We start from the raw sequence: 26,358 nt of genomic DNA, 5'->3' as shown, positions 1-26,358 counted from the left end.
TTTTTTTTTTCCAATAAAACCCCTTTTTATTAGCCAAAAAAATGATTTTGCATTGCCACTTCACAAGACCCATAACTTTTTTTATTTTTAATTTTTTCTATGGAGTTGTGTGAGGGCTTAATTTTTGAGGGACAACTTGTATTTTTCATTGGTATCATTTTGGAGTAAATTACGCTTTTTGAATGCTTATTACGTTTTTTTCGGTAGAAACTAAGAATAATTTGGAAATTCTTTATTTTTTTACGGCGTTCACCATAGGGGATAATTTATGTAGTCCGGGTTGTTACGGAAGCGGCAATACCAAACATATGGGGGATATTTTCTTTTTGCAATTTTTTTTTTTTCACTGAAAAGCGTATTTTCAATGGAAAAAAAGCATTTTTTTATTTTATGGAATTTTTTTATTTAATAAATGTGTATTTTTTTTTTACTACTTAAAAGTCCCACAAAAGGACTAATATACAGTATTTTGATTGCTTTTAAAATGTAATGCATTATCTCTATAATGCATTACATTTTAATAGCAATGCTATTCAAAGATTGACCAGCATGCTGTGCCAGAGAGTCACAGCGTGCTGGAGAGAACTGCAGACGGGCTCGGGGCCCTGAACGGAAGCAAGGTAAGCTTCCCAACACATCAGCACCCCGCGATCTTATTTTCGGGGTGTTGATGGGAGACAGAGGGAGTCCGCTCCCTCTGTCACCACTTTACATGCAGTGGGCGCCATTGCGCCCGGCATGTAAAGGGTTAAACAGCCCGTATCGGCACTTCTGCCGGTCATGGCTATTAGAGCAGGGCCCCGGCTCTCATGTGAGAGCCTGTTCCGTGCTCCCCGCTTAGTGACCGCTGTAAAAAGGTGTATGGGTGGTCACTATGTGGTTAAGAAATGAGAAGCAACTTATTGCACCAGTTGGGGTTAAATAACTTGTTGCCAGCTGAAAGATAATCGCCCATGCAGTAATTATCCAATATTTGCTTAGGTAAATCCAGGTGGCGACTCCAGCAAATAGCATTTATTATGTAGTAGAGGAAGTTAATAAAAGACACTAATGTATTGTTAGAATTCACATTGCCTCCTTTTGCTGTCTGGATTCCTTTTCCCATCACATTTTAAACTTCTTGTTACCATGGTTACGACTACCCTACTCGCACACTATAGGGGAAAAAAAGCACTAGCCTGTGTGAGCTCCCACAGTCCTGGCCACTAGAGAGGCCAGAGCTTATTTTTATTTTATTTAATTTTATTTATTTTTTTCCTTCTTATAGCAGTGCAAGCACAACCACCACTGATGTATTGCAGGGTGACCGTGACCATGGAAACAAACTGTGTATAATGTGATGGAAAAAGTGAGTCCAGCCAGCAAAGAAGGCAATTAAGGGCTCATGCACACGACCATTGATGTATTGCGGCCTGCACACGGCGGGTCCGGAATTTATGGGCACCGGCCCTGTGCACCCCGCATCATGGATGCGGACCCATTCACTTGAGTGCTTCCGTGGTGTTTCTGTCCGTGCCTCCGCACTGCAAAAGAAATTGAAATTGTTACGGTGTGGACTGATCACGGACCCATTCAAGTAGAATGGGTCTCGATCTGTCCCGGCTGGCACACTGATGTTGCCCCTGCATTGGGGACTGCAAATTCTGGTCCCCAATGCACTGAACGGCTGCACAACAGTTGTGCATGAGCCCTAAGAACAATACATTAGTAAGTGGCTTGTATTAAGTTTCTCTACAGAATAAATGTCACTTGCTGAAGTGAGACAACCTCTTTAATGTTGCATGTTGTCACTACACTATGCATGCGATAAATAATTATAATTTTATCCCTTTTTTTTTTTTTTTTTTCTAGTGAAAATATCCTTTTTGGCATGGGAAACCCTCTCCTGGATATCTGCGCTGTTGTGGACAAAGACTTTCTGGACAAGTAAGCTTTCCACGCATTGTTTGTACCTTCTTAAAGGGAAATGTGTCATCAGAAAACAGCTTTGATCAAGTTTTTATGTTAAACATATTTGTAAAGAGCTTTTGATGTTTTTAAATTTCCATGTCCCTTTCTATATAAAAAATATCTATTTTTGAACTGGCCTTTTAGCCAATTAAACAAGGTTGGCCCATCTCAGACTTGTGGGAAAAATCGGTGTGTATTTCAATTAAAAGCACCGTTAATTCCATGGTACAGTACATCTTAGATGGTATTGGCATACGTAATATAAAACGCAACTACAATGTACATTAACTTAAAAGACTGGTACAGAGGAGGAGAGAATTCTGCCTGTAAGAGCTTACAATCTACAAGTAAAAGGGGTGAGGGTAAAGGTGAGCATGCGAGGAGTGAAGGGATTGGCATAGAGGAGAGGTAGATTAACTGGGCATGCCCAGTGACACATTTTGAAGCTGTTGCCCTCCGGAGCTTCTACATCGTGTAGACAGTCCACGGTGCTTCGCCTGTGTGAGATTTCACGGAGGGGGAAGGCGGCAAAGAGTTTGAGTGTGGGCAGTTACTTATACTGGAAGAGGCATGCGTGGGCTCTAAAGGAAGGCGGCTTGGCACTGTAAGAGGGAGTTCCTGGGCTCCAGATTAGGAATAGAATGCTCCTCTGGGCACCTTGGACACTCATTTGCATAACATAAAAAGTGGATTTTATCGCTAATGAAACAAAAAAAATAAAAAATGAAGACTACAGCAAGAAATAAGGTATTTTATTGTACATGGCAGTAGTATCACTCTAATATGCTCATACCAGGTGACAGATTCCCTTTAGGCCTCTTTTTTTACACGACCGTATGGCTTTTTCAGTTTTTTGTTGTCCGTTTTTCACGGATCCGTTCCGTTTTTCCGTATGGCATACAGTAATTACATAGAATAAGTTGGGCTGGGCATAACATTTTCAGTGGATGGTTCCGCAAAAACGAAACTGTTCTGTTTTTTTTTTTTTTTTTTGCTGACCCATTGACTTGAATGGAGCCACGGAACGTGATTAGTGATGATGAACTTCTGTTTTAAGTTCGGCGTCTAAAGTTCGGCTTCCGATTAGCGGAGAATCCCGATATGGATTCCGAATACTGTTGTGGTCCGTGGTAGCGGAATCAATAATGGCCGATTATTGATTCCGCTACCTCGGACCACAACGGAATTCGGAATCCATATCGGCATTCTCCGCTAACGGAAGCCGAACTTTAGACGCCGAACTTAAAACAGAAGTTCGCTCATCACTAAACGTGATTTGTGTGCAATATTGTTCTATCTTTCAACACAATGGAAATACTGAAACGGAATGCACACTGAGTACATTCAGTTTTTTTTTTTTTTTTTCTGTTGGTTTTTTTTCGGAACCATTTTGAAATGAATGGTTCCGTATACAGAATGCAAAAAAAAAAACAACAAAAAAAAAAACGGTTGTGTGAAAGAGGCTTAAGTTGAGAGAGCACAAAGTACTTGTGCATGGGGTTTGTGTGGATTGTTGGTTGAGGCTTTCTCATCTTTGATCAATTTTACGTTTGAAATGCAAGGCAAAGTCTTTGGCTGAAATGAGGGGTATGGGAGGGGGAACTGGGGTCGAGTAAAATTATTTAAAAAATTGATTGGTATTGTGGGAAAGAGAGGTTTTAACCGGTACAGGATCGCCGATACCCGAGATTTCCTGTGAACGTGCGCACGCTCACAGGAACGGAAGGTAAGAGAGTGGAACTCCAGCCTGCCAGCGGCGATCGTTCGCTGGCAGGCTGGAGATGTGATTTTATTTTTATTTTTTTAACCCCTAACAGGTATATTAGACGCTGTTTTGATAACAGCGTCTAATATACCTGGTCCTCTGGTGGTCCCTTTTGTTTGGATCGACCACCAGAGGACACAGGTAGATGTGTAAAGTACCACCAAACACTACACTACCCCCCCCCCAATGTCACTTATTAACACCTTATGAACCCATGATCACCCCATATAGACTCCTTGATCACCCCCCTGTCAGGCTCCGTTCAGACATCCGTATGATTTTTACGGATACATGGATCGGATCCGCAAAAAAAATACGGACGTCTGAATGGAGCCTTACAGGGGGGTGATCACGCATATAGACTTCCTGATCACTTCCCTGTCATTGATCACCCCACTGTAAGGCTCCATTCAGACGTCCGTATGATTTTTACGGATACATGGATCAGATCCGCAAAACGCATATGGACGTCTGAATGCAGCCTTACAGGGGGGTGATCACCTCATATACACTCCCTGATCACCCCCTGTCATTGATCACCCCCCTGTAAGGCTCCATTCAGACGTCCGTATGCGTTTTGCGGATCCTATCCATGTATCCCTGGATCCGTAAAAATCATACAGATGTTTGAATGGAGCATGACAGGGGGGGGTGATCAATGACAGGGGGGGGGGGGGATCACCCCATATAGAATCCTTGATCACCCCCTGTAAGTCTCCATTCAGACATTTTTTTTGGCCCGTTAGCGGAAATTATTGATTTTTTTTCTTCCTAAGTCTCATATTCCACTAACTTGTGTCAAAAAATAAAATCTCACATGAACTCCCCATACCCCTCACGGAATCCAAATGCGTAAACATTTTTAGACATTTATATTCCAGACTTCTTCTCACGCTTTAGGGCCCCTAAAAAGCCAGGGCAGTATACCCCACATGTGACCCCATTTCGGAAAGAAGACACCCCAAGGTATTCGCTGAGGGGCATATTGAGTCCATGAAAGATTGAAATTTTTGTCCCAAGTTAGCGGAAAGGGAGACTTTGTGAGAAAATACAAAAAAAAAAATCAATTTCCGCTAACTTGTGCCCAAAAAAAAAAAATTCTATGAACTCACCATGCCCCTCATTGAATACCTTGGGGTGTCTTCTTTCCAAAATGGGGTCACATGTGGGGTATTTATACTGCCCTAGCTTTTTAGGGGCCCGAAAGCGTGAGAAGAAGTCTGGGATCCAAATGTCTAAAAATGCCCTCCTAAAAGGAATTTGGGCCGCTTTGCGCATCTAGGCTGCAAAAAAGTGTCACACATCTGGTATCGCCGTACTCAGGAGAAGTTGGGCAATGTGTTTTGGGGTGTCATTTTACATATACCCATGCTGGGTGAGATAAATATCTTGGTCAAATGCCAACTTTGTATAAAAAAAATAATGGAAAAGTTGTCTTTTGCCAAATTTTTCTCTCACCCAGCATGGGTATATGTAAAATGACACCCCAAAACACATTCCCCAACTTCTCCTGAGTACGGCGATACCAAATGTGTGACACTTTTTTGCCACCTAGGTGGGCAAAGGGGCACACATTCCAAAGAGCACCTTTAGGATTTCACAGGTCATTTTTTACACATTTTGATTTCAAACTACTTACCACACATTAGGGCCCCTGGAATGCCAGGGCAGTATAACTACCCCACAAGTGACCCCATTTTGGAAAGAAGACACCCCAAGGTATTCCGTGATGGGCATGGCGAGTTCCTATAATTTTTTATTTTGTCGCAAGTTAGTGGAATATGAGACTTTGTAAGAAAAAAAATAAAAATAAAAAATCATCATCATTTTCCGCTAACTTGTGACAAAAAATAAAAAGTTCTATGAACTCACTATGCCCATCAGCGAATACCTTAGGGTGTCTACTTTCCGAAATGGGGTCATTTGTGGGGTGTTTGTACTGTCTGGGCATTGTAGAACCTCAGGAAACATGACGGGTGCTCAGAAAGTCAGAGCTGCTTCAAAAAGCGGAAATTCACATTTTTGTACCATAGTTTGTAACTTTTACCCAAACCATTTATTTTTTGCTCAAACATTTTTTTTTTTTATCAAAGACATGTAGAACAATAAATTTAGCGAAAAATTTATATATGGATGTCTGTTTTTTTTTTGCAAAAAAATCGTTAAATTTTGATTAATAACAAAAAAAATTAAAAATGTCAGCAGCAATGAAATACCACCAAATGAAAGCTCTTAGTGAGAAGAAAAGGAGGTAAAATTCATTTGGGTGGTAAGTTGCATGACCGAGCCATAAACGGTGAAAGTAGTGTAGTGCAGAAGTGTAAAAAGGCCTGGTCATTAAGGGGGTTTCAGCTAGCGGGGTTGAAGTGGTTAGGAGTAATACAGTATCCCTGTTTAGAACAGCTTGTCTGTATGTAATGAAGTCTTTCTTGGAGTGGATTTACTTCCAGTATCACTCTCCTGCTCTGGAAGCTTGTCTCAGCGGTTTTGACTGGCGAGTGTGCCACAGTGGTTGAGTGATTTGATGGGTTCTGCTGTGTGATAGGGCTGACAGTCAAGGGCTGAAGTAATTGTGGTGTTGTAAGAAACGGCAGCTTTGTCAGTGTCTTGCAGGTAAAATATAAAGTTTACTAGTTTATGGACTGGAGGAGCAGTTAGTCAGTGGTTGAGAATACAAGAAGATTGTAGTCAGAGGGAGAGGACTGGAGTGAGAGAGATTAGATAGGTAGTAGAGGCGGGTGGAGCCAAGATCTGGGTGTCCAGATCTGTGGGTGGCAATGGAAGGCTATTGTCTGGAGCCATAAAAGAAAGTAAGGGATAAGAATTTGGAGGCAGTTAAGAGGCATGTGTCAGTAGGGATATTGAGGTGTGCAAGCCAGGTAATGAAATGTAAAAAAAAAAAAAAAAAACGGCAGTAACACGTCCTGGTGGACGGTAGATGGCGGCCTTTTGGAGGTTTGAAAGAAAGGAGGTTGAGGAAGGGTGGAGATGGGTTGAACAAGCAGTTACCTGATAGGAGGAGGCCAACACTACCACCATTTGTCTGAATGGGGAGTGTGGTTAAGAGCTCTTTCACATCTGCGTTCTTTTCTTCCGGCATAGAGTTCCGACGTCGGTGCTCTATGCCGGAAGAATCCTGATCAGTTTTATTCTAATGCATTCTGAATGGAGTGAAATCCGTTCAGGATGCATCAGGATGTCTTCCGTTCCGGAACGGAGCGTTTTTTGGGCCGGAGAGAATACCGCAGCATGCTGCGCTTTTTGCTCCGGACAAAAATCCTGAAGACTTGCCGCAAGGCTGGATCCGGAATTAATGCCCATTGAAAGGCCTTGGTGCATTGGTGGTCAGCAGATGTAGCCATTTAAGAGGGTAGGTGAAATAGTTCCTTGCTTGTTGTAGGCATAGTGGGGTAATCCCTCAAATTGAGAGATGTGGAAGTAACAATGGTGACCACAAAAGAAAACCTATTTTGTTTAAAATGTAAAGGTAAAAACAGAATCTGTATGGGTTTTGGTGTTACCTTCTGTTAACTTCTGGTATAATTCCTGCTGCACACTTGGATTTTGCACATAAAATGTGAACCAACCAATGGTGCAGCTTATCTACTCCCTCCTGACCTCTGTACAGGTCACAGAGCATGCCTAGAAAACTCTACCACAGAAGTCGATTTAGGTACTGTCCATTGCCCATAGTGGCTGCTGTAAAGCATATCTCTAAATGCTATTAACAAAAGCTCAGGAAAGATGTCTGCCCCATAATCATGTTCAGAAAACGGAATATAAAAAAAAATTACCAAAAAATAAACAAATTAGAAAAAAGGGATGTGTCAGTCTCTGGTTTTTAAATGTTAGAAAATAATCTATAGGTGACACATTTCCTTTAACAAGTGAATGTTCCTGTAATGCAACACGTCACCTTAAGGGCTCATGACCGTATGCCCTCTGAGACTTATGGTCCGTGAGCGGCATACATCGTGCGCATGGGAGCGTAGGGTACTATGATGCTGTGTATCGGGCTGCCCGAGGGACTATTGTCCCGCACACCTATGATCTTATGAGTGCGGCCCGATGCACACAACATCATAGTACTACGGGCATACGGTCGTGTGCATGAGCCCAAATGCAAATTAATGCAGTGTTTAAAAGTAGCCCAAATCTGCTCATTATCTGAAACTAGTGATCTTTGCAGGATGATGCTTTGAAAATGATTGCTGTTCAAAGGGGAATCTGTCACCAGTACAGCTACTGAAATCCTGTTTTTTTAGACATATGCATTGAAAGTGTACTTGCCTTAGCATCATCTATGCACTACTCATACAGTGGAAGCCTGGAGACACTTGTGGAGCTTTTCACCATGCTGACAACTACAGGCTAATTTCAGATGAGCATGTCCACTGTGGGAAACGTGCTCAGTGTTGGAGCCTGATTTCTTATTATGGACACTGCACCTTTCACAGGACCGCACAGCATTGTAAAAATATATAATGACATTGACGGCATTATGTCAGTACAGCTCAGTAGATACGAGGTTCAACAGGGACACACAGGTCTCGTTAAAATACTAGTTTATTACTTCAGACTTTCCTCTACTAAGAGTACTCTGAAATGGGACGAGCTGCAGCACCAAATACAATTGCATGGCTGCTGCTGCTTTTCTTATTAGTGGTAGTCCCCTAGGTCAAACTGCCATCGGTGATCCAATATGAGATCCTGAAGAATGACTTTCCAATGACAATTGGCTTGAGAGGTCTCTACCTAGCCGCTTAGTTATTAGTGTAGAATGTGGAATTTATAACAGCACATTCAAGAAACTAGACCGTATGTATCAGAACAGAGCTGCGTTCACAAGTATACCCCGGTTTACAGTATTCAGAAAATAATCAAGTAATTAAATCTATATTATTGATCTGTTTAATCAGTTAAACCTATTATACATCTGACTTCAATCTCCTAAATCTGCTTAATCTTTTGAAGAATTAGTGAGGCTTAAGCCATGATTTTGTGCAGTGTGTAAGTTCTTGGAGAATGTCAGGTAAGATTTCATAAAAAGTGCCATATTTCAAAGATACTGACAGGTTTCTGTATCCATCTAGTTTTGTGTATGGAAGGGTTCCTCTAGACCAGGGGTGCACAACCTGCGTGCCGCATGCGGCCCCCAGAGCCATGGTTTGCGGCCCCCGCCCTGCTGGGCATAAACACAGCTGATCCTGCAATCAGCTGTGTTTCTGCACAGAGCGCCACACAGCAGACGGATCACAGGTTTTGCTCCTGCACTGTAGCAGGAGCAGAAAGGGTCCCCGGCTATTAGTGAGAGCGGGGAAGCTGAGGAGAAGACAGAAGCGCTTTATTAGCGCTTCTGCCTTCTCTATGAGCACTCTGCGGTGTGGACCCAGCGAACATGTGATCGCTGGGTGTCTCGGGAACAGAGGAGTGCTGCCCTGGTACAAAGCCTCCGCAGCAGGCTGGTTTCCCTGTAACTGGGGCTCATTTGGATGCTCCAGTTACAGTGGTAATAGCACAAAAAAAGTCACTTATTGTCTCCCAAAGGTCTTTCAGTGACCTCTTGGGGACAAATTATGTGGTAAAAATATATAAAAAAACTTAAATGATTAAACACCCACATCAAAACAGTCACCATTACCGCCCCATTAATGTGAAACTTTTCATATTATATAGCAAAACTATAGCTATAGTTTCCCCCAAATAGAAATTGTTGCAAAAATTTTGGTAGTCCAACAAATAAGATGGTTATAACCATTTGAACCACCACGCGTGCTAAATCACTAAAAAGTGTTTGGGCCTTTTCGGGCCTGGTCATTCAAGCGTTAACCAATAGGCGCCTTCCCCACGAGCAAGGTAATGTACTTGCTGGTTACTACAGGGCGCCTATAACTGGATTGGCAGGAGATGGTAGTAACCAGTGAGCTCCATCCTCTGCAGTGAAGGAAAACGCTGATTTATAAATAGGAGGCAGGATGGAAAGAAATGTCGCCACTTTTATGGTAAAAAAATGATTTTTCTCGCCCAGTTTCCTTGGGGGACACAGAAGACCTTGGGTATAGCTCATCTCCCTAGGAGGCGTGACACTAAGAAAAAACTGTTAAGCCCCTCCTCCACAGCTATACCCTCAGCCTGGAGAGAAAGGCTGCCAGTTTTAGCTTAGTGTCCAAGGAGGCAAGACACTCCCTGCTACTGCAGGGCTGTTTTCTCCTTGTTTAAATTTAGATTTTTACTTTTTCTTTTCTTTTGTTCCAGACAATCAGGGACAACAGAGTCGCACTAGACCTCTCTGTTTCTCCCGGGGTCGAGCTGCGCCAGTGCCGGTCATCCGCACTGCTGCCTCCCCCACAGAAGGCAAGGTGGACCAGGGCAGCCCAGCTCCCCTGCATCCCGCCAGCGCAAGGGTCGCCCGCACGCCAAGCCCCTCTTCCAGCGTCCTGCCACTACGGTGCCAGTAGCTGAAGGGGCGACCCTGCTGGAACGGACCGAGGGTGAAGACGGCTATGGTGAGAGATTGGCTTCTCCAGCCCTACGACCCCCTCCCCCCACCCCGGTCTCCTGCGTGACTGACCCCCATACTTTAGCCTATCCAAGCAGAGTGGCTATTGGGTGGCTGGACCTAGGTGGTCCTTGGGGTGTCGCAAGGCGGACAGCACTCACCCATTCCCTTTCTCCCCTCCAAGATCATAAGGGACGGCCTCACTACAGGATGGAGGGCCGCGCAAAGAGGGGGCGCTTGCCGGTGCGTGCTCAGGGCAGCCGCAAAACTTTAGTCCATGCGGCCTGGCCTTTTCGCGGCCCACTGGGCCGCACCATCCGGTGCTCCTTCCCGGGCCCCTGACTCTTCCTGGCCGCGGGGTGGCTCCCGCGGCCGGCGTTACATGTGTGAGCTATGCTCCAACTAGGCCCGGCCGACCTTCGGTCCGGTCGGCCGGACGCCGCAAATTTTGGCCCAGGCGTCGCGGCCTGCTGGGCCGCACCACACGCTCCTCTCGGGGCCCTGATTCTTCCGGCTGCGGGGTGGGCTCCCGCGGCCGGCGTTGGCTAGAGCTGTGCTCCAACAGGCGCCGGCCGTCGGTGCATTCCGGCCGGCCGGGCGCTGCATAGTTTGTCAGGCTTCGCGGCCTGCCGACCGCAATTCCGGCACTCGGGGTGGGCTCCCGCGGCCGGTATGTGGGCGCCCGCGGCCGGCTTAGGCCGGCCGGTACTTTAAATGTTTGCGGTCTCCGGGCGCCGGTAAAATTTAGGCCCCGGCTTCTCGGTCTGCTAGGCCGCAAATTCAGGCCTCTGGGGGGGGGGGGGAACTCTCCAAGCGCGAGTTTTTCCCGCCTGGAGGTTCCCCCGCCCCCAAGAGTTCGCAGCGCCGCCCCCCCCCCCCCCCCCCCCCCCCACAGGCCAGATGCCTGTTAACCCTGTGGGTACTGGCCGGCTCCTGATGGGCCCGTACGGCCTGTGCCCCTGTATGGTTGCCCCCCTTTCTGCCACAGGGAGGCTGTAATATTTATAAATGATAATAATAATAATAATGTAATAATAATAAAAAAAAATAAAAAATTAATTATAATTTTGTTTTAAATAACTGGTCTTGTGGGGCTACGCAGGACGCGGCAGCCTCATCATTCGGTATGCTGTCTGTAGGCATGCCCCCCTCTCTTAGGCGGTATGTCGCGCTCCCCGGCTGCGGCGCTGGCCAGGGCATGTTCCCCCTCCCAGGCGTTTTTTCTTGCCCTCTCCCGGGATACGGCGCTGGCCAAGTGCATGCATAAAAATTTTTCTGCCAGTATGCGTCACCCAGTTCTGGTGGTTGCAGGTGCATGGCCCTCCTTCCTAGGCGGAATACTGCACTCTCTCTGGCTGCGGCCTGGCCTTGTGCATGACCCCCCTTTTTTTCTAGGCGGACTGCTGCACTCTCACCGGATGCGGTGCTGGCCATGTGCATGACCCCCTTCCACAGGCGGGACGTTGCACTCATTGGATTCGCTGCCGGCCATGTGCATGAACCCCTTCATAGGCGGAATACTGCACTCTCACCGGTTACGGTGCTGGCCATGTGCATGAACCCCTTCCATAGGAGGTATACTGCACTCTCCCCGGATACGGTGCCGGCCATGTGCACGTTCCCCTTCCATAGGCGGAACACTGGACTCTCACTGGATTCGTTGCCGGCCATGTGCATGAACCCTTCCATAGGCGGAATGCCGCACTCTCACCGGATACGGTGCCGGCCATGTGCGTGTACCCCTCCCATAAGAGGTACACTGCACTCTCCACGGATACGGTGCCGGCCATGTGCACGTTCCCCTTCCTAGGCGGAACACTGAACCTCACTGGATCCGTTGCCGGCCATGTGCATGACCCCCCCCCCCCTTCCGTGGGCGGTGTGCGCACTCTCACTGGATTCGCTGCTGGCCTTGGACATGTCTCCTTTCCTCAGGCGACATACGTACACTCTCACTGACTGTGTTTGTTCTCTCGCCAGTGCGTTGCTGGCCATGTGCATGGCCCCATCCATGGCGGGGTGCTCGCACTCGCACTGGATGCGATGCTGGCCATGTGCATGACCCCCATTTCTGGGCATGAGCATGCCCTCTAACTTGGGTGGAATGCTTGCACTCCCATGGAATCTGTGCTGGTCTTGTGCATGGCCACCCCTTATTCCATGGGCGGCTTTTTTGCACGCTCACGCGATCCATGGCTGTCCGTGTTTATGCGGTGCTGAGCTGGTACACGTCCCCCTTCATTGGCGGAGTGGTGCACTCTCACGAAATTCGGTGTTGGGTGGATTTTTGCACAATCACTTAATGATAGAATAACCCTGTGCATGCCCCCTTTCCCTAAGTGCACCTTCCTGCGTTCTGCTGGACATGTGCGGCCATGGGCATGGCCCCCTTCTGGGCGGAATATGGTATGTCCTACTTTTCCAAAGTAGGTACTGGCCTTGGTATTCCCCCCTTTTGGGACGGGCTTCTGCACTCGTGCCGACTGCTGTGTTGGCCAGGTACATTTCCCCCCTTTTCTGGGCGGACTGCTTGCGTTCCATTGCATGCCGTGCTGGTCTTGTGCATGACTGCCTTCAGGTTGCACTTGCACTTCCGTTGGTACGGTTGGACTCTGGCTGATCCTTCGCTGAGTGACAATTTTTTTGCAGTGAGCGGACTTTCTTGTGCGCTCTGTCCGTTGTTTGGGCCAGGTATGCCTTCTCCTCCCATGGGTGGGTTGGTCTTCTCACTGCTTACGGGGCTACTCGTACGTATGCCTCCCTTTCTCCTGCAACATACCTTTTTTTCTCTTGAGATACGATGCTTGCAGCTAGCCTTGCGCTATCTATCTGAAGAGCTCGTTCTGTCCACCTGTGTGAGCCTACGGTGGTGTTCAACAAACAGCTAATGAATGCCCAATGTGTTCAAAGGTGTGTGTGTGTGTGTGTGTGTGTATGTATATATATATATATATATATATATATATATATATATATATATATATATATATATATATATATATATATATATATATATATATATATATATATATATATATATACCTTATGTATAAGTAGACGAGCTCTACTTGTTCGCTACTGCACCGAGCTGGGTGGTACTCATTCCTTTCGTCCCTTCCGCCCGGGGTGTGTTCGTGGTCCCTAGATGCGTACCCGTTCGTCCTCCCGCGGCATTGTTTCCCTGCGTTGGTGGTCACATAGTCGAGAGTGCTGTCTGCAGCGTCCCTCGAATTCTGCGTTTCTCTGGCGGGACTACGGTTCCCTCCAGGGCTGTGGAGTCGGTAGATAAATGCTCCGACTCCGACTCCTCAGTTTTTTGTACTTCCGACTCCGACTCCGACTCCCCGACTCCGACTCCGACTCCTCTGTATTTAATATGCAAATGTATTTTATACATTCCTTGAAGGAAAGAAAGAAGTTCTTCTAAGCTCTTCTAGCACAGAGAGGTAGTTGGGCAGAAGCTGCTGCCTTCTCCTTTGTGTGCTAATCTTCTGCTGAAGATAGGGCAGTGGGAGGATCCAGGAAGGGACATTTATTTTAAAACATGATTTCCCTAGAAGAATCCCATAGTCATGTTTAAAGTTTAAGATAACATTCTGAGTTTACACGTTTTATAGCCTTAGGCCCCATGCACGCGGCCGTGTTTCACAGCCGTGTGCGGGCCGTGGAACCGCGGCCTGGATCCCTCCTGAGAGCAGGAGCGCACGGCGTCACTGGTTGCTATGACGCCGTGCGCTCCCTGCTGCCGGCACAGTACAGTAATACACTGGTATAGATCATACCAGTGTATTACTGTATTGTGCCGGCAGCAGGGAGCGCACGGCGTCATAGCAACCAGTAACGCCGTGCTCTCCTGCTCTCAGGAGGGATCCAGGCCGCGGTTCCACGGCCCACACACGGCCGTGTGCATGGGGCCTTAGCTGAATGACAGCAGTTTTTCCAATGGTTTACAGCTTCAGTCTTGAACTATTAACCCTCCATTCCCTTCACTTATACAAGTGTCTCTAGTCCTGCAAAACACATATTTACTTAATCCCTCATCAGTGAGAGGCGAGGTAAACCATGGGCATTGTGTTCCCTGTAACATCAGAACACAACACAATGGAAAGTATATGTATTGCCACTCCAAATTGTGCATTGCGTGCCATATAGTGAAGCATATGAAAAGCATGCTTCTTCACATCACTGAACGTGTTTGTTTTGCGGTTACGTGAGGCACTGCGTGCATTGGCCTTTATTCTTACAGTAGAGAAGTCATTAATTATAACTGTTTATGAATTCGGACATTTAAACTTGCTTTTTTTTTTTTATTCCAATTTAAATTTTATAGGAGTAGGAGTCGGTTCATTTTTTGCCGACTCCGACTCCAGGTACCCAAAATTGAGTCCGACTCCGACTCCTCGACTCCGACTCCGACTCCACAGCCCTGGTTCCCTCGCCTACTACCATTCCTCCTCTTCAGATGCGGTGTGGTGTGAGTCCTTCCGGTTGGTGCCCTCTGCGCTTCTGTCTGATCTGTTACCAGGTCGGGCCGCTCTTCTCGGGAAGGTCACCCAACTTCTCTTGGGTGCTCGCGTGCCCAGGTCCGGAGGTCCTCCATCTTGGGTTCTTCAGGGTATTCGCCTTCTGCGGGCGGTGAACCGGGCGTCTCGGTGTAGCGGGGTTCTGCTCTTGAGCTGTCCTATGGCTTCCCTGTTGCCCATCCCTCCTTATGGTTGGAGGGTGTTATGCCGGCCTCTGTCTCGACTGCCTTTTCTCGCCGGCTCTGTTTGGCTCCCGCTCGGTACAGTTCGCTCCGATGTGGCTCCTGTTCCGGCCGTGCTTCAGAGGTTTTCCTTCGCTGTCCTCCCCTCTGGGGAGAGCATGGTTGTTCATGTGGATGGTTCTGGTGTTCCTTTTGGCCTCGTACTGTTTCCCTTGTTCACACTGGCTGTACTAGCTGTGTGCCTATTTACCGGGTCTGCCGCGTTCTGTCCTCCAGCTGGGTGCAGATTGAGTTTTTTTCCATTCTCGGCAATGGTTCTGCCATGGACTTACCTTCTCGGTAACTTGGGAGGACTACCATTCGGTCAGGGTTGCCCTTGGATCTCCCACACTGGGACTGTAGAACGGCTTCCGTTCTGGCCGTGTTACTGGTCTGCGCATGATCTCGTTGGGTTTTCACCCGCTTGCCCAGGCGGCTCTAGCGGGCTCGTTAGTGTTCGCTCCTGGCCGTGTTTCGTCCAGGTTCTGTTGTAGGACTTAGGGTTTTTACCTGGGGTTCTGTGGGAAGCTGGGCGTTTTCCCCTCTCTGCCTTTCTTTCTCCATGGTTCTGTCTTTCTCCAGTCCGGCCTGGACCTGGGACTGGGACCCTGTTGCTTCAAGTGTCGGCGCTGTCCCTCCTCTTTTCAGCGTTCCACGGCCCCTCTGGGCCTGTCAAGACCTTCTTCCATGGAGCGGCTCTTGGGTTCCCTTTGTACTGCCCTCCGGTACCGCCCTGGGATCTACATACTGGGTTCTTGGCGCTCCTATCTTTCCTTTGGAGCCGTTACAGTAGTTCTCTCTACTCCTTCTGTCCTGTGCGGTTGTGTTTCCGTAGCCGTCTGGTCTCTGACGGGTGCCTGAGTGGCGGTCCTTCTTGTTCTGAGCCTTCTGTCTTTCCATAGGACAGGGCTGTTCTCCATCCCGTCTCTTCCTTCCTTCTGAAGGTGGTGTTTGTCTTTCAGTTCCGCGAGGCATTCGTCCTCCCCTTCCCGCCCCCGGGAACGGACACTTCACCGTTTGGACGTTGTTTGGGCCTTGCATTTTTGCTTGGAAATCTCCGGCTCTTGTCGACGTTTGGTCTCTTGTGTTTCTAGGAGGTCCGTGCAAGGGTTGTGGCCTCCAGGGTGGCTTCCTCCGCTTTCTCCGAATGGCTATTGTTGTGGTTACCGCACCAAGGGCAGGGTTCTGCCTTTGGTGTCACTGTGCATTTCACCAGAGCGGTCGGTGTCCCCTGGGCCGGAGGCTTTGGGCTTCGGCCATGCATTTGTGCAGGGCGGTCGCTGTCTTCCTTGCACACCTTACCGAGTTCTACAGGGTGCATGCTCGGGCTTCAGCGGATGCTGTCTTGGGCTGCCTGGTCTGCAGGCGGCGGTTTCTTGATGCCTTCGGGTGCTTCGCCTTGGTGCTGTAGTCCCTCCCCTCTTGGACTGCTATTGAACGTCCCAAGGTCTTCTGTGTCCCCCAAAGAAACTGGGCGAGAAAACGAGATTTTTGTATAACTTACCAGTAAAATCTCTTTCTCGCTCTTTCCTTGGGGGACACAGCACCCACCCATTTTTTGTTTTTATCTACGCGAGTTTCCGAGTTTGTTTTACCCGTTGGGTAGTTGGCTTGTTGGTTCCACTTCTTGGGCTTTGCCTTTTATCACTACTTGGACACGCAACTGGCAGCCTTTCTCTCCAGGCTGAGGGTATAGCTGTGGAGGAGGGGCTTAACAGTTTTTTCTTAGTGTCACGCCTCCTAGGGAGATGAGCTATACCCAAGGTCTTCTGTGTCCCCCAAGGAAAGAGCGAGAAAGAGATTTTACTGGTAAGTTATACAAAAATCTCGTTTTAACAAGTTCCTGCAGCATGGCCTCTGAAATCGAAAATTCATAATTAACTGCTCTACTCTGCTTTGGTCCTCTGCACTGCCCCCGCTGCCTCCATCTTCCAGTTCCTGCTCTGTTTACACCTGTCAGTGCATGGCCATGGTCACTTGCATGGCTCCAGTCAATGACTGGCTTCAGCAGTGACACGCTGCTTGTGGCCACATCACCGCCTAAGCCAGTCATTCTCTGGAGTGGTGTATGACCATGTCCATGCACTGCTAATTGTAAACAGCGGAGGCAATTCGAAGAACCAGAGAGGCAGGGAGCAAGTAAGTATAACGCTTCGGTTTCAGGGGTTATGCTGCAGCAAGATATTTGGGACAATTACTGGGAACAAGTGTTCATAGGAGCGCTCATATCTTATATCTGGCCAGTATAATCGTGCAGCTGATCATTTGTCGGCTGATTTGCATATTTTATCAGGATGAAAGATGTCCGATCATCTGCAGCACGACTGTGGCAGCGATCACTCCTCCCCAGTCACTTTGCACTGGCTTGTGTAATAGGCAGATGAGCGCCAATCAACATTTTTGTTTTGTTTGCGGCCCCTTGAAATAGAGCGATGTAACAATGCGGCCCCCAGGCCCAAAAAAGTTGTGCACTCCTGCTCTAGACTATTTGGCTCATAGGTGGTTGAGTTACAGAATAACGTTCTTTTGATTCCGTGTTTGATAACACATTTCTTCCTCCTTCATAGGTATGGCTTGAAGGCAAATGATCAGATTCTGGCTGAAGAGAAGCACAAGGAGTTGTAAGTCCCAATAAACATATATTAATTTTTATTTTTTCTTTCTTACATTTATATATTGGCTCTGTTATACTGGCAGATAATCGCTAACAAACGTTCATATGAACGCTCATTAGTGATCTGACAGTGTTATACTGCCGCTAATTGAACGAGCATATGCTTGGTTATCGGAACTCTGCTGCCGTCATACAATGAATCGGTATGGGGGACGAGTGACTGACTGCATTAGCTTACATTAGGTGGTCTCCTCCACTACCGAGCAGGCGATTGCCGGGAGGAACGCTGACAATTGACTGCTGCATCTGGTGCATTAGGACCTTTACTCTGTCAGGCAATCACTCCCATCAGACAATAGGGTGACTCAATAATATCCCGCATTACACTAATCACTTCTATGCTCTTCTGTGGACATCTTTTATCCATGCAGATCAAAAGGTCAATAAAACTGCCATAATAGTATCCCAATTCTAAACCTACTTTATTAAAGGGGTTGTCACTTCAGCAAAAAGCATTTATTATTTAGAGAAAGATGATACAAGGCACTTGCTAATGTATTTTTATTTTTCCATCACATTGTACTATTGTTTGCATGGTTATCACCACCCTGCAATCCATCACCGGGGGCCGTTCTACGCACTATGGAACTAAACACCAGCCTTTGTGAGCTCCCATGGTAACAACCACCAAGGAGGCTAGCGCTTCTTCCTATAGTGTGCAAACACAGCCTGATGGATTGTAAGATGGTCGTAACCATGGATCTAAGAAGTGTATAATGTGATGGAAAGAAATGAATCAAGGAAGCAACATGGGTAATAATACATTGGTAAGTGGTTTGTAATAACTATCTACATAATGCTACTGGCTGAAGTGACGCAATCGCTTTAAGAGGATTGCAGTTTTGCATGTAGGGGAATCTGCTTGGGGTAGGACATGTCATAAGCCACAACCAGGTTGGGGTTTGAAGTTCAGTTATCTGCTACACTCCTGATAAAACATGTTTGGGAGTGCTAAGAATCAATTTTTGAGTTAAGAAGATTAAAAGAACCAAGTACATACAGGTTTGATTGAAACTCACTTCAGCACTTAGAGCATCCTGCCTAAGAAAAGGGGGGAGCACGCTAGACTTGCTGGTTATTAAGCAAATTTGAAAATACACATCTGAGAGCCAAGAGCATTAATTATATGATCAATGAATGTACGATCTATCAATCATATATTGATTCAGTAAAATTAGTTTCTCCAGCTATTGCAAAACTACACCTCTCAGCATGCCCGCACAGCCAAAGGCTGTCCGGGCATGCTAGGAGTTGTAGTTTTGCAACAGCTGGAGGCACGCTGGTTGGGAAATGCTGTTATATGCCCATTCTCTGCGCCACTGTTTATAATTGGTATCTGTGAGTACTTAAAAGTATCAGTACTCGTACTGTCTTAAAAATGGTATCAGGACAACCCTATCCAGATCTGTACACAGTACTCCATGTGTAGTCTGAGTAGCGATTTTGTAAAGTGTCAGGACTATGTTCTCATCATGGGCATCTATTCCCCTTTTGATGCAACCCATTATCTTACTGGCCTTGGCAGCAGCTGCCTGGCACTGGTTTATACTGCTTAGGCTAATTTCACACCTGCGTTAGGTCCGCATCCGTCTGGTATCTGCACAGACGGATCCGCACCTGTAATGCAAACGCTTGTATCCGTTCAGAATGAATCAGTTTGCATTACCATGAACTTTTCATGATAATGCAAACGGATCTGTTTTGACTTGCACTGAAAGTCAATGAGAGGCGCATCTGTTTTCAATTGCACCATATTGTCAGTAAAAACGGATTTGTCCCCATTGACTTGCATTGTAAGTCAGGACGTACCCGTTTGGCTCCGTCAGGCGGACATCAAAACGCTGCAAGCAGCGTTTTGGTGTCCACCTTCAAAGTGGAATGGAGGCTGAACGGAGGAAAACTGATGCATTATGAACAAATCCTTTTCTATTCAGAATGCATTGGGGCTAAACTGATCTGTTTTGGGCCGCTTGTGAGAGCCCTGAAATGGATTTCACAAGCGGACCCATACAATTTAGTATGTATGGGTAAGGCACCTGAGTGTGTACAGTTAATAACCGCCCTCTGTTTTCGATCACTGAGCCAGTTACTTACACACGTACAGACATTTTCTCCCAGACCAAAGTAAGGTTGTCAGACAAATGTGCCTGTGTATATATTAAATAAAACACACCTACACTACTCACAGAAAGTTAGGGATATTTGGCTTTCAGGTGAAAATTTATGAGAAACCTAAAAAGGTCACACTGCAGTGATATTATATCTTGAAAGTAGGACATTAAGCATGCAATAGTGATTTCCTGGTCTCAAACAATTTATTGAAACAAAAGCCAACACCAGTGGTGGTTATACCCCCATAAAAATGTCAATGTCTCAATAACTTGTCACGTGGCCTTGAGCATCAATGACAGTTTGACAATGACGTCTCATACTGTTAGACTGTCTAAGGCATGGCATCATGCTCCTCTTGAAGAGTGGCCCTAATGTCATTGAGGTTCTGGGGTACAGAGTTACGAGCCTCTACATGGTGACTCAGCTGATCCCATAGATTTTTCATTGGGATTCAGGTCTGGAGCAAGTGGACACCACTCAATTTGAGGTACCCCAGTGTCCAGCAGCCGTTCCCTAATGATGCAACCTCAATGAGCTGGCGCATTGTCGTCCGTGAAGGTGCGATTAGGCCTGTGTTGTTTATGCAGAGGCACAATGACTGGATTAATGATATTGAAGTAGTATGGGCTTGTTGCTATAGTATAGAACATACAAAAGTAGCAGCGCTCACCTAAAAACGACTCCCAGAAGCACGGACGCAGCCTGGATCAGCTGGTAACTTGTAATGTGAAAAAAAACTGAAAGGTCCAGCTTCTAAAATCCAATTCTTTATTCCAGCGGTTAAAAGTTTTCCATACACAGGACAGTAGTACAGTCTACGTGTTTTGGACTCAGATTACCGTCCTTACTGATGAGAAAGTAAGGACTGTAATCTGAGTCCAAAACGCATAAACTGCGTACCACTGTCCTGTGTATGGAAAACTCTTAAAGGGAGTCTGTCACCACATTTCAGCATATTAGACCGATCAAATAGGGTTATATGATCCACCCAGAACTTAAAAACGGTACCTTTGTTGTAGAAAACAGACTTTTCTTTTAGCCGAAAAATGAACTTATAAGGTTGTTAATGAGCTCTCTCAAGTGCCGAGGGCGGTTTCTCAATCCTCGGAGCCCCAGGCAGCACCTCCTAAACGGCTCATAACCCCGCCCTCCATGCGCCTCTTCCCGCCCATTTACTCCCCTGTCCTTTTCCACTGCGGCTGTGTGGTCCAAATCGTAGCGGGCGCATGCGCAGTAGGTATTTCGATGCCCTGCCAGGAGCGGGCATCGCATTGCGCATGCGCCCGCTACGATTTGGACCGCACAGCCGCAGTGGAAAAGGACAGGGGAGGGGAGTAAACGGGCAGGCAGAGGCGCACGGAGGGCGGGGTTATGAACCGTTTAAGAGGTGCTGCCTGGGGCTCCGAGGATTGAGAAGACCGCCCTGGGCACTTGAGAGGGCTCATTAACATAACCTTATAAGTTCATTTTCGGCTTAAAGAAAAGTCAGTTTTCTCCAACAAAGGTACAGTTTAAGTTCTGGTGGATCATATAACCCTATTTGATCGGCCTAATATGCTGAAATGTGGTGACAGACTCCCTTTAACCGCTGGAATAAAGAATTGGATTTTAGAAGCTGGACCTTTCCATAGTATTTTTTCACATATGGGCTTGTCACTGTACCATTCACAATGTGTAGGGCAGTTCTGTATTGACTAGACACACCTCCCCACACTAACGCCACCACCAAAGGCTCATCTGGTGACAATCCTTTTCTGCTCTGTGTGAATCGAACAGCACAGAGGCCCACTGGTCCCTCGTCCAGCGTAGATGCTCTGGCCCATGCAAGACACTGATGCCTGTACCTGGTGGTGTGGTCAGGTACCATTGCAGGTCATCTAGCACACAGACTATGCTGATGTAAACAGTTTTGAATGTGATACTTGGGTGCCTCTTGCCTTCATTAAATATGCCTGGAGTTGTGTGGCATTCATCAACCTGTTCCACAGGGCATTGTTCACAATGAAGCGGTCATTGAGAGAGGTGGCCAAAGAAAGTCAACTTCTTTGCCTTTCCTGTGACTCTTCCAGTGTCTCTTCCAGTGTCTCTGTATGTCTGTTGCAACCTGCTGATGACGCTCTAAGCTCAGTGTCCACTTCCAACTGAAAACATCCTGCTTAAAGCCTCGCAATGGTGAGGTACTGTTGATCTATTGCTAGGTGTTGTCTTGGTCTCATGTCAAAATGTGAACAGCATGATGAGAAGGACTGTTTAAATACCAATTCTAATCGAACTAGGAAATGTAATTGGCGATTCATTGATCAAACACCTGTTGTGAATTTTGCGTTACGCTCCTTGTTAGAAAACGGCAAGTTGTGCCAAAAGTGATCAAACATTGAGCAATAGACATGTGCATTCAAAAGTTTAGAGAAGATCACATTAAGTTCATCTGTAAATGTTAGAGTGCATTTTAGGTTCATCATTAAATTTCACCCACAAGCCAGATATCCCTAACTTTTTGTGAGTAGTGTATGTATTGTGTACACACACATTATATCTTAAAACATCAGAAACCTGGTTTCTGACTACCTCTGCGCTTCTGAATGGGCACCTTCTTTAATTTGCACCGTACATGTATGGAAGCGGTCGGGACCGGGTTAAGCCCACAGATCCACCCCATAACGGCGCGTCCCCACCGCCCACAGATCCACCCCATAACGGCGCGTCCCCACCGCCCACAGATCCACCCCATAACGGCACGTCCCCCCCCCCCCACAGATCCACCCCATAATGGCGCGTCCCCCCCCCCCCCCCACACACACAGATCCACCCCATAACGGCGTGTCTCTCCCCCCCTGCGGCTCATATGGGAAAATCCAAGCAAATGGACCTCTAGCACAATGCCCTTTTAAAATATCGTTATCGCAATTTTTAGGGCCCTAATCGCACAAAATTCCCATATCGTGCAGCCATAATATGGAGTAATGTTGCACCTTTCCCACATCTAGGACATTTGGAATCTGCGCGCAGACCAATTCTGAAAATACATTGTGGAGTTCTATATACTCTATGTATAAGTTACAATTGTGAGAGGGAGAGGGTATTCGCTAACCGCCAGAGAGGGAGTAAGGGCCAGAATATCTGTCCATTGCTCCTGGGACAATGCTCCAAGATCCTTTTCCCATTGGACCTTTGCCTTAATGGTAGCAGTAGAGGAGGAAATATCAATATGTCTATATAGCAAGGATATAAGGCCCTTAGTGGAGGGACCTTTTTAATAGCTGTTTGACCACAGGGGAAGAATCAAAAATCCGTACACCCATGTCTCAATTGCAAATTGTAAGCTAAACTCCTCCTGCAACTGTGTAAAAGACTTAGACTCCATCAGATTAAAGTTGTCCCATGAACAATAGACCCCTCCTCTCCCAAGGTGAAAAACCTTCCAGACGGAAAATCTCAGGCACTTGGGGATTACACCATAAAGGGGTAACATCACAAAAACTGCTGATACCAATCATACATTAAAATTTAGACCATATTTTGGTCGCTAGGGACCGGGTAGGAACTGTGGTTGAGCGTGAGAGACCTAGTTCCACCGTAGCAATTGGAGCCCTTTGTTTTTTGTTAGATGAAATAATAGCAGCTGAAGAGTCCAGATTGTCAGTCTGGAGCCAATGTTGCAGCTGGGCAGCTATAAAATAAAACCAAGGATTTGGTAAAGATAATCCGCCCCCCTCTTTACTCTTCTGGAGCATTACAATACTTATTCTCGGCTGCTTTTTCCTCCAAATTAGGGATCTAAAAATCCCTTGGATTTTAAAAAACAACCTTTGTGCAATCCAGACTGGGGAGTTATGGAGGAGATACAGCAGCTGGGGCATAAGTACCATTTTTATGAGATTACTGCGACCGATGACTGATAGAGGTAATTTACACCACATTAGATTTGGTGACAAATTTGGCAATCAATGGTTCTATGTTCAATTTAATATAGTCAGTCGGAGATTAGGTCACCATCACCCCTAGATATTTATTTAAATCTATCAGCCACTTGTAAGGGCAGGCTTTTAACATCCACTTGATCCACTTCCAGCCTCATTGTGGACTTATCCCAGTTAATGGTGAGTCTGGAATATGTCCCAAATCTAACTATTTCCTGCATTACAGAATGTATGGAATTCTGCAGGTCGCCTACATATAGTAAAAGGTCGTCCACGTATAATGACTCTCTTCCCCATGGTCCAGCTGAAAACCCTGCCAGTGTGTCGATGTACGCAACTGACAAGCAAGGGATTCAATGGCAATTGCGAATTATAAAGGTGATAAGCGGCATCCCTGTTGAGTACCCCTATGTAAAGGGAAATATCCAGATAGAAACCCATTTGCCCTAATTTTTGCAACTGGAGAGTGATATAATAACTGCACCCAGGCAATAAAACCCTTACCAAAACCCATGGCTGTTAGGACCTCCCATAATTAACTCCATTCTATACTGTCGAAGGCCTTAGCAGTGTCCAGTGATGCCACCGCCCAACAGCCCCTTTATGTGTACCGGTCTTTGTATATTGAGAAACAGTCTCCTTAGATTAACGGCTGTACTTCTATCTGGCATGAAGCCAGATTGATCCTTATGTATTATCGGAGAGATTACCTTATTTAGCCTGCTAGCCAGTACTTTAGCTAATAATTTGACATTTGGTAACAGGGAGATAGGCCTATAAAATTCGGTTTGGGTTAAATCCTTATTTGCATTTGGGATCACTACCACTATAGCTTTACGCATAGAAGCGTGCAGGATACCAACCTTTAGGTGTATTCAATAGGTGCGGAAGGAGACGCTCCCTATATCGCTTAAAGAATTCCGCCGGGGGTCTATCTGATCCTGGGGATTTCTCATTAGGAGAGGAGCTCAAGGCCATCTATAATTCTTCTAGTGTTAGGGGTTCTTCCAGGAGAGCAGCGGATTCCAGGGATAGCCTAGTAAGCGCTATATGAGCAAGATACTGATGAATATCCTCCTGATTTACTGCTATCTTCGAGGTGTATAACTACCTATAAAAGCCATGGAATACCTTTTAATATAACATCATCCTAAATGGAAAGGTCTCCGTCGGGAGTCCGTATTGCTGCAATTATAGAAGGACCTTGTGATCGGACTACCCTTGCTAGTAAGCTGCCTGTACTCTCACCCACCTCCAAAATATTTTTGTTGTAGAAAAAAAAACCCGCTTATTAGCTGTATATAAAATACTCATTGAGTCTAGCTTGCGCCTCCTTCCACTTGGCCTCTACATGTGGGGACGGAGCGCCTATGAACATGTGTTCCCATGTCTGCACCTCCAGTTGCATAGCCTTAGTAAGTGCTCTAGACTTAGATTTGTGCCTTTTGGATTCTCTGAATTAAAAATGCCCCGTACATACGCCTTCATGGCATCCCAGACCGAGTTAGAGATGCAGACCCTACATTGTTATCAAAGAATTCGGAGTCTGGTCAGGCTCTTCCTCATCCAATAATTGGATCCAGAATGGATTAAGCTTCCATAGTGACATACCCCAGCGACTCCCGGATTCCTCAAGCATCTATTCCAGGTGAATGGGGGAGTGGTCGGAAAGACTGCAGGATAGGTATTCCACCACCGAAACATAAGAGGCTTCCAGCGACCCAATAGGCTAATCTATCCTGGACAGAGAGGAGTGTGAAGCTGAAAAGCAAGAAAATTGTCTCTCCGTTGGAAATCTAATCTTCCAGAGGTCATATAAATCTACCTCTCTCAATAGTCTTGCCAATGAGGTCTCTCCAGAAGATGTCGCAGCCTGGGACGATGAAAACCTGTCCAATTCAGGGTCAAGACAATTCTTAATCTCCTACCAACAAAATTGGAATCTGCGGTTTGTAAGAGATCCATTCCAAAATCTCTTTGATTGCCACAGTGGAATACGGGGGTGGGACATAGCTATCAACAGGAACTGTACCCTAAAAATAGTGCAGTGTAAGCAAACATACCGCCCCTCTGTGTCTAGTTTACTAGAATGGCATTCAAACAGAATTGCTCTGTGAACCAGAATACTGACCCCTCTAGCTTTTGAAGAGCAGGTAGAATCCTTGCTTGTGAAATCCAAGGCTTAGCCAGCAGTCAGGCTCTATATTGCTGCAGTTCTGCTGAAAAGTCCGGGAAGATGGAGACTTTATATCCACCGATGGAGAGATCCGGATGATCCCGGGCCTTAAACGAAGAATAGCATCCCTGTCCTGGAAATGTAGGAGCTTCATCAAAACTGGTCCGCTTTGCCAGCGGAACTTTATCTTCCAAGCAACCCACCCGATCTTCAATTTCTGTAACTCTTTCCATTATCTTCAGTGTATCTTGTTGGATAATTAACATATTCTCCTGCAGTGATCCCACTGACGTATTCAAAGTATGCAAAGCAGAGCCGCATTGTTGTACTGCAGCATATATATCTTTGCTAGTAGGGTCCTTAATTTGTGGCAGGGTTAGGATTGAGGGCCCTGCTTGGGCTGAATGGGCCTGGTCTGCTGCCGCAGGGCAGGTTTCTGGGACTGATTCCTTCTGGCCCTCATGGTGTCCGCCATCTTGGGCATTTTGAGCCTTTTCATCAGGGGCATCAGACACCTT

At 46.5% G+C, this 26,358-nt stretch overlaps 1 protein-coding gene across 2 annotated transcripts in view; it reads left to right on the top strand.

Annotated features, from left to right (window-relative positions):
• The window catches only part of ADK (adenosine kinase), a 373,135-nt gene that overhangs the window by 76,939 nt on the left and 269,838 nt on the right, over nt 1–26,358 (top strand). For both annotated transcript variants that reach the window (XM_044297316.1, XM_044297317.1), the window contains exons 2-3: nt 1,852–1,926; nt 17,526–17,579. In XM_044297316.1, the coding sequence (XP_044153251.1) occupies nt 1,852–1,926; nt 17,526–17,579 (129 nt within the window). The remainder of the gene's footprint in view (nt 1–1,851; nt 1,927–17,525; nt 17,580–26,358) is intronic.

This window comes from Bufo gargarizans, chromosome 6 (genome assembly GCF_014858855.1).
Source record: "Bufo gargarizans isolate SCDJY-AF-19 chromosome 6, ASM1485885v1, whole genome shotgun sequence".
In the NCBI taxonomy this organism is placed as follows: domain Eukaryota; kingdom Metazoa; phylum Chordata; class Amphibia; order Anura; family Bufonidae; genus Bufo; species Bufo gargarizans.
Note: the sequence above shows the minus strand (reverse complement) of the source record. Positions and strands in the feature narration are given on the sequence as shown.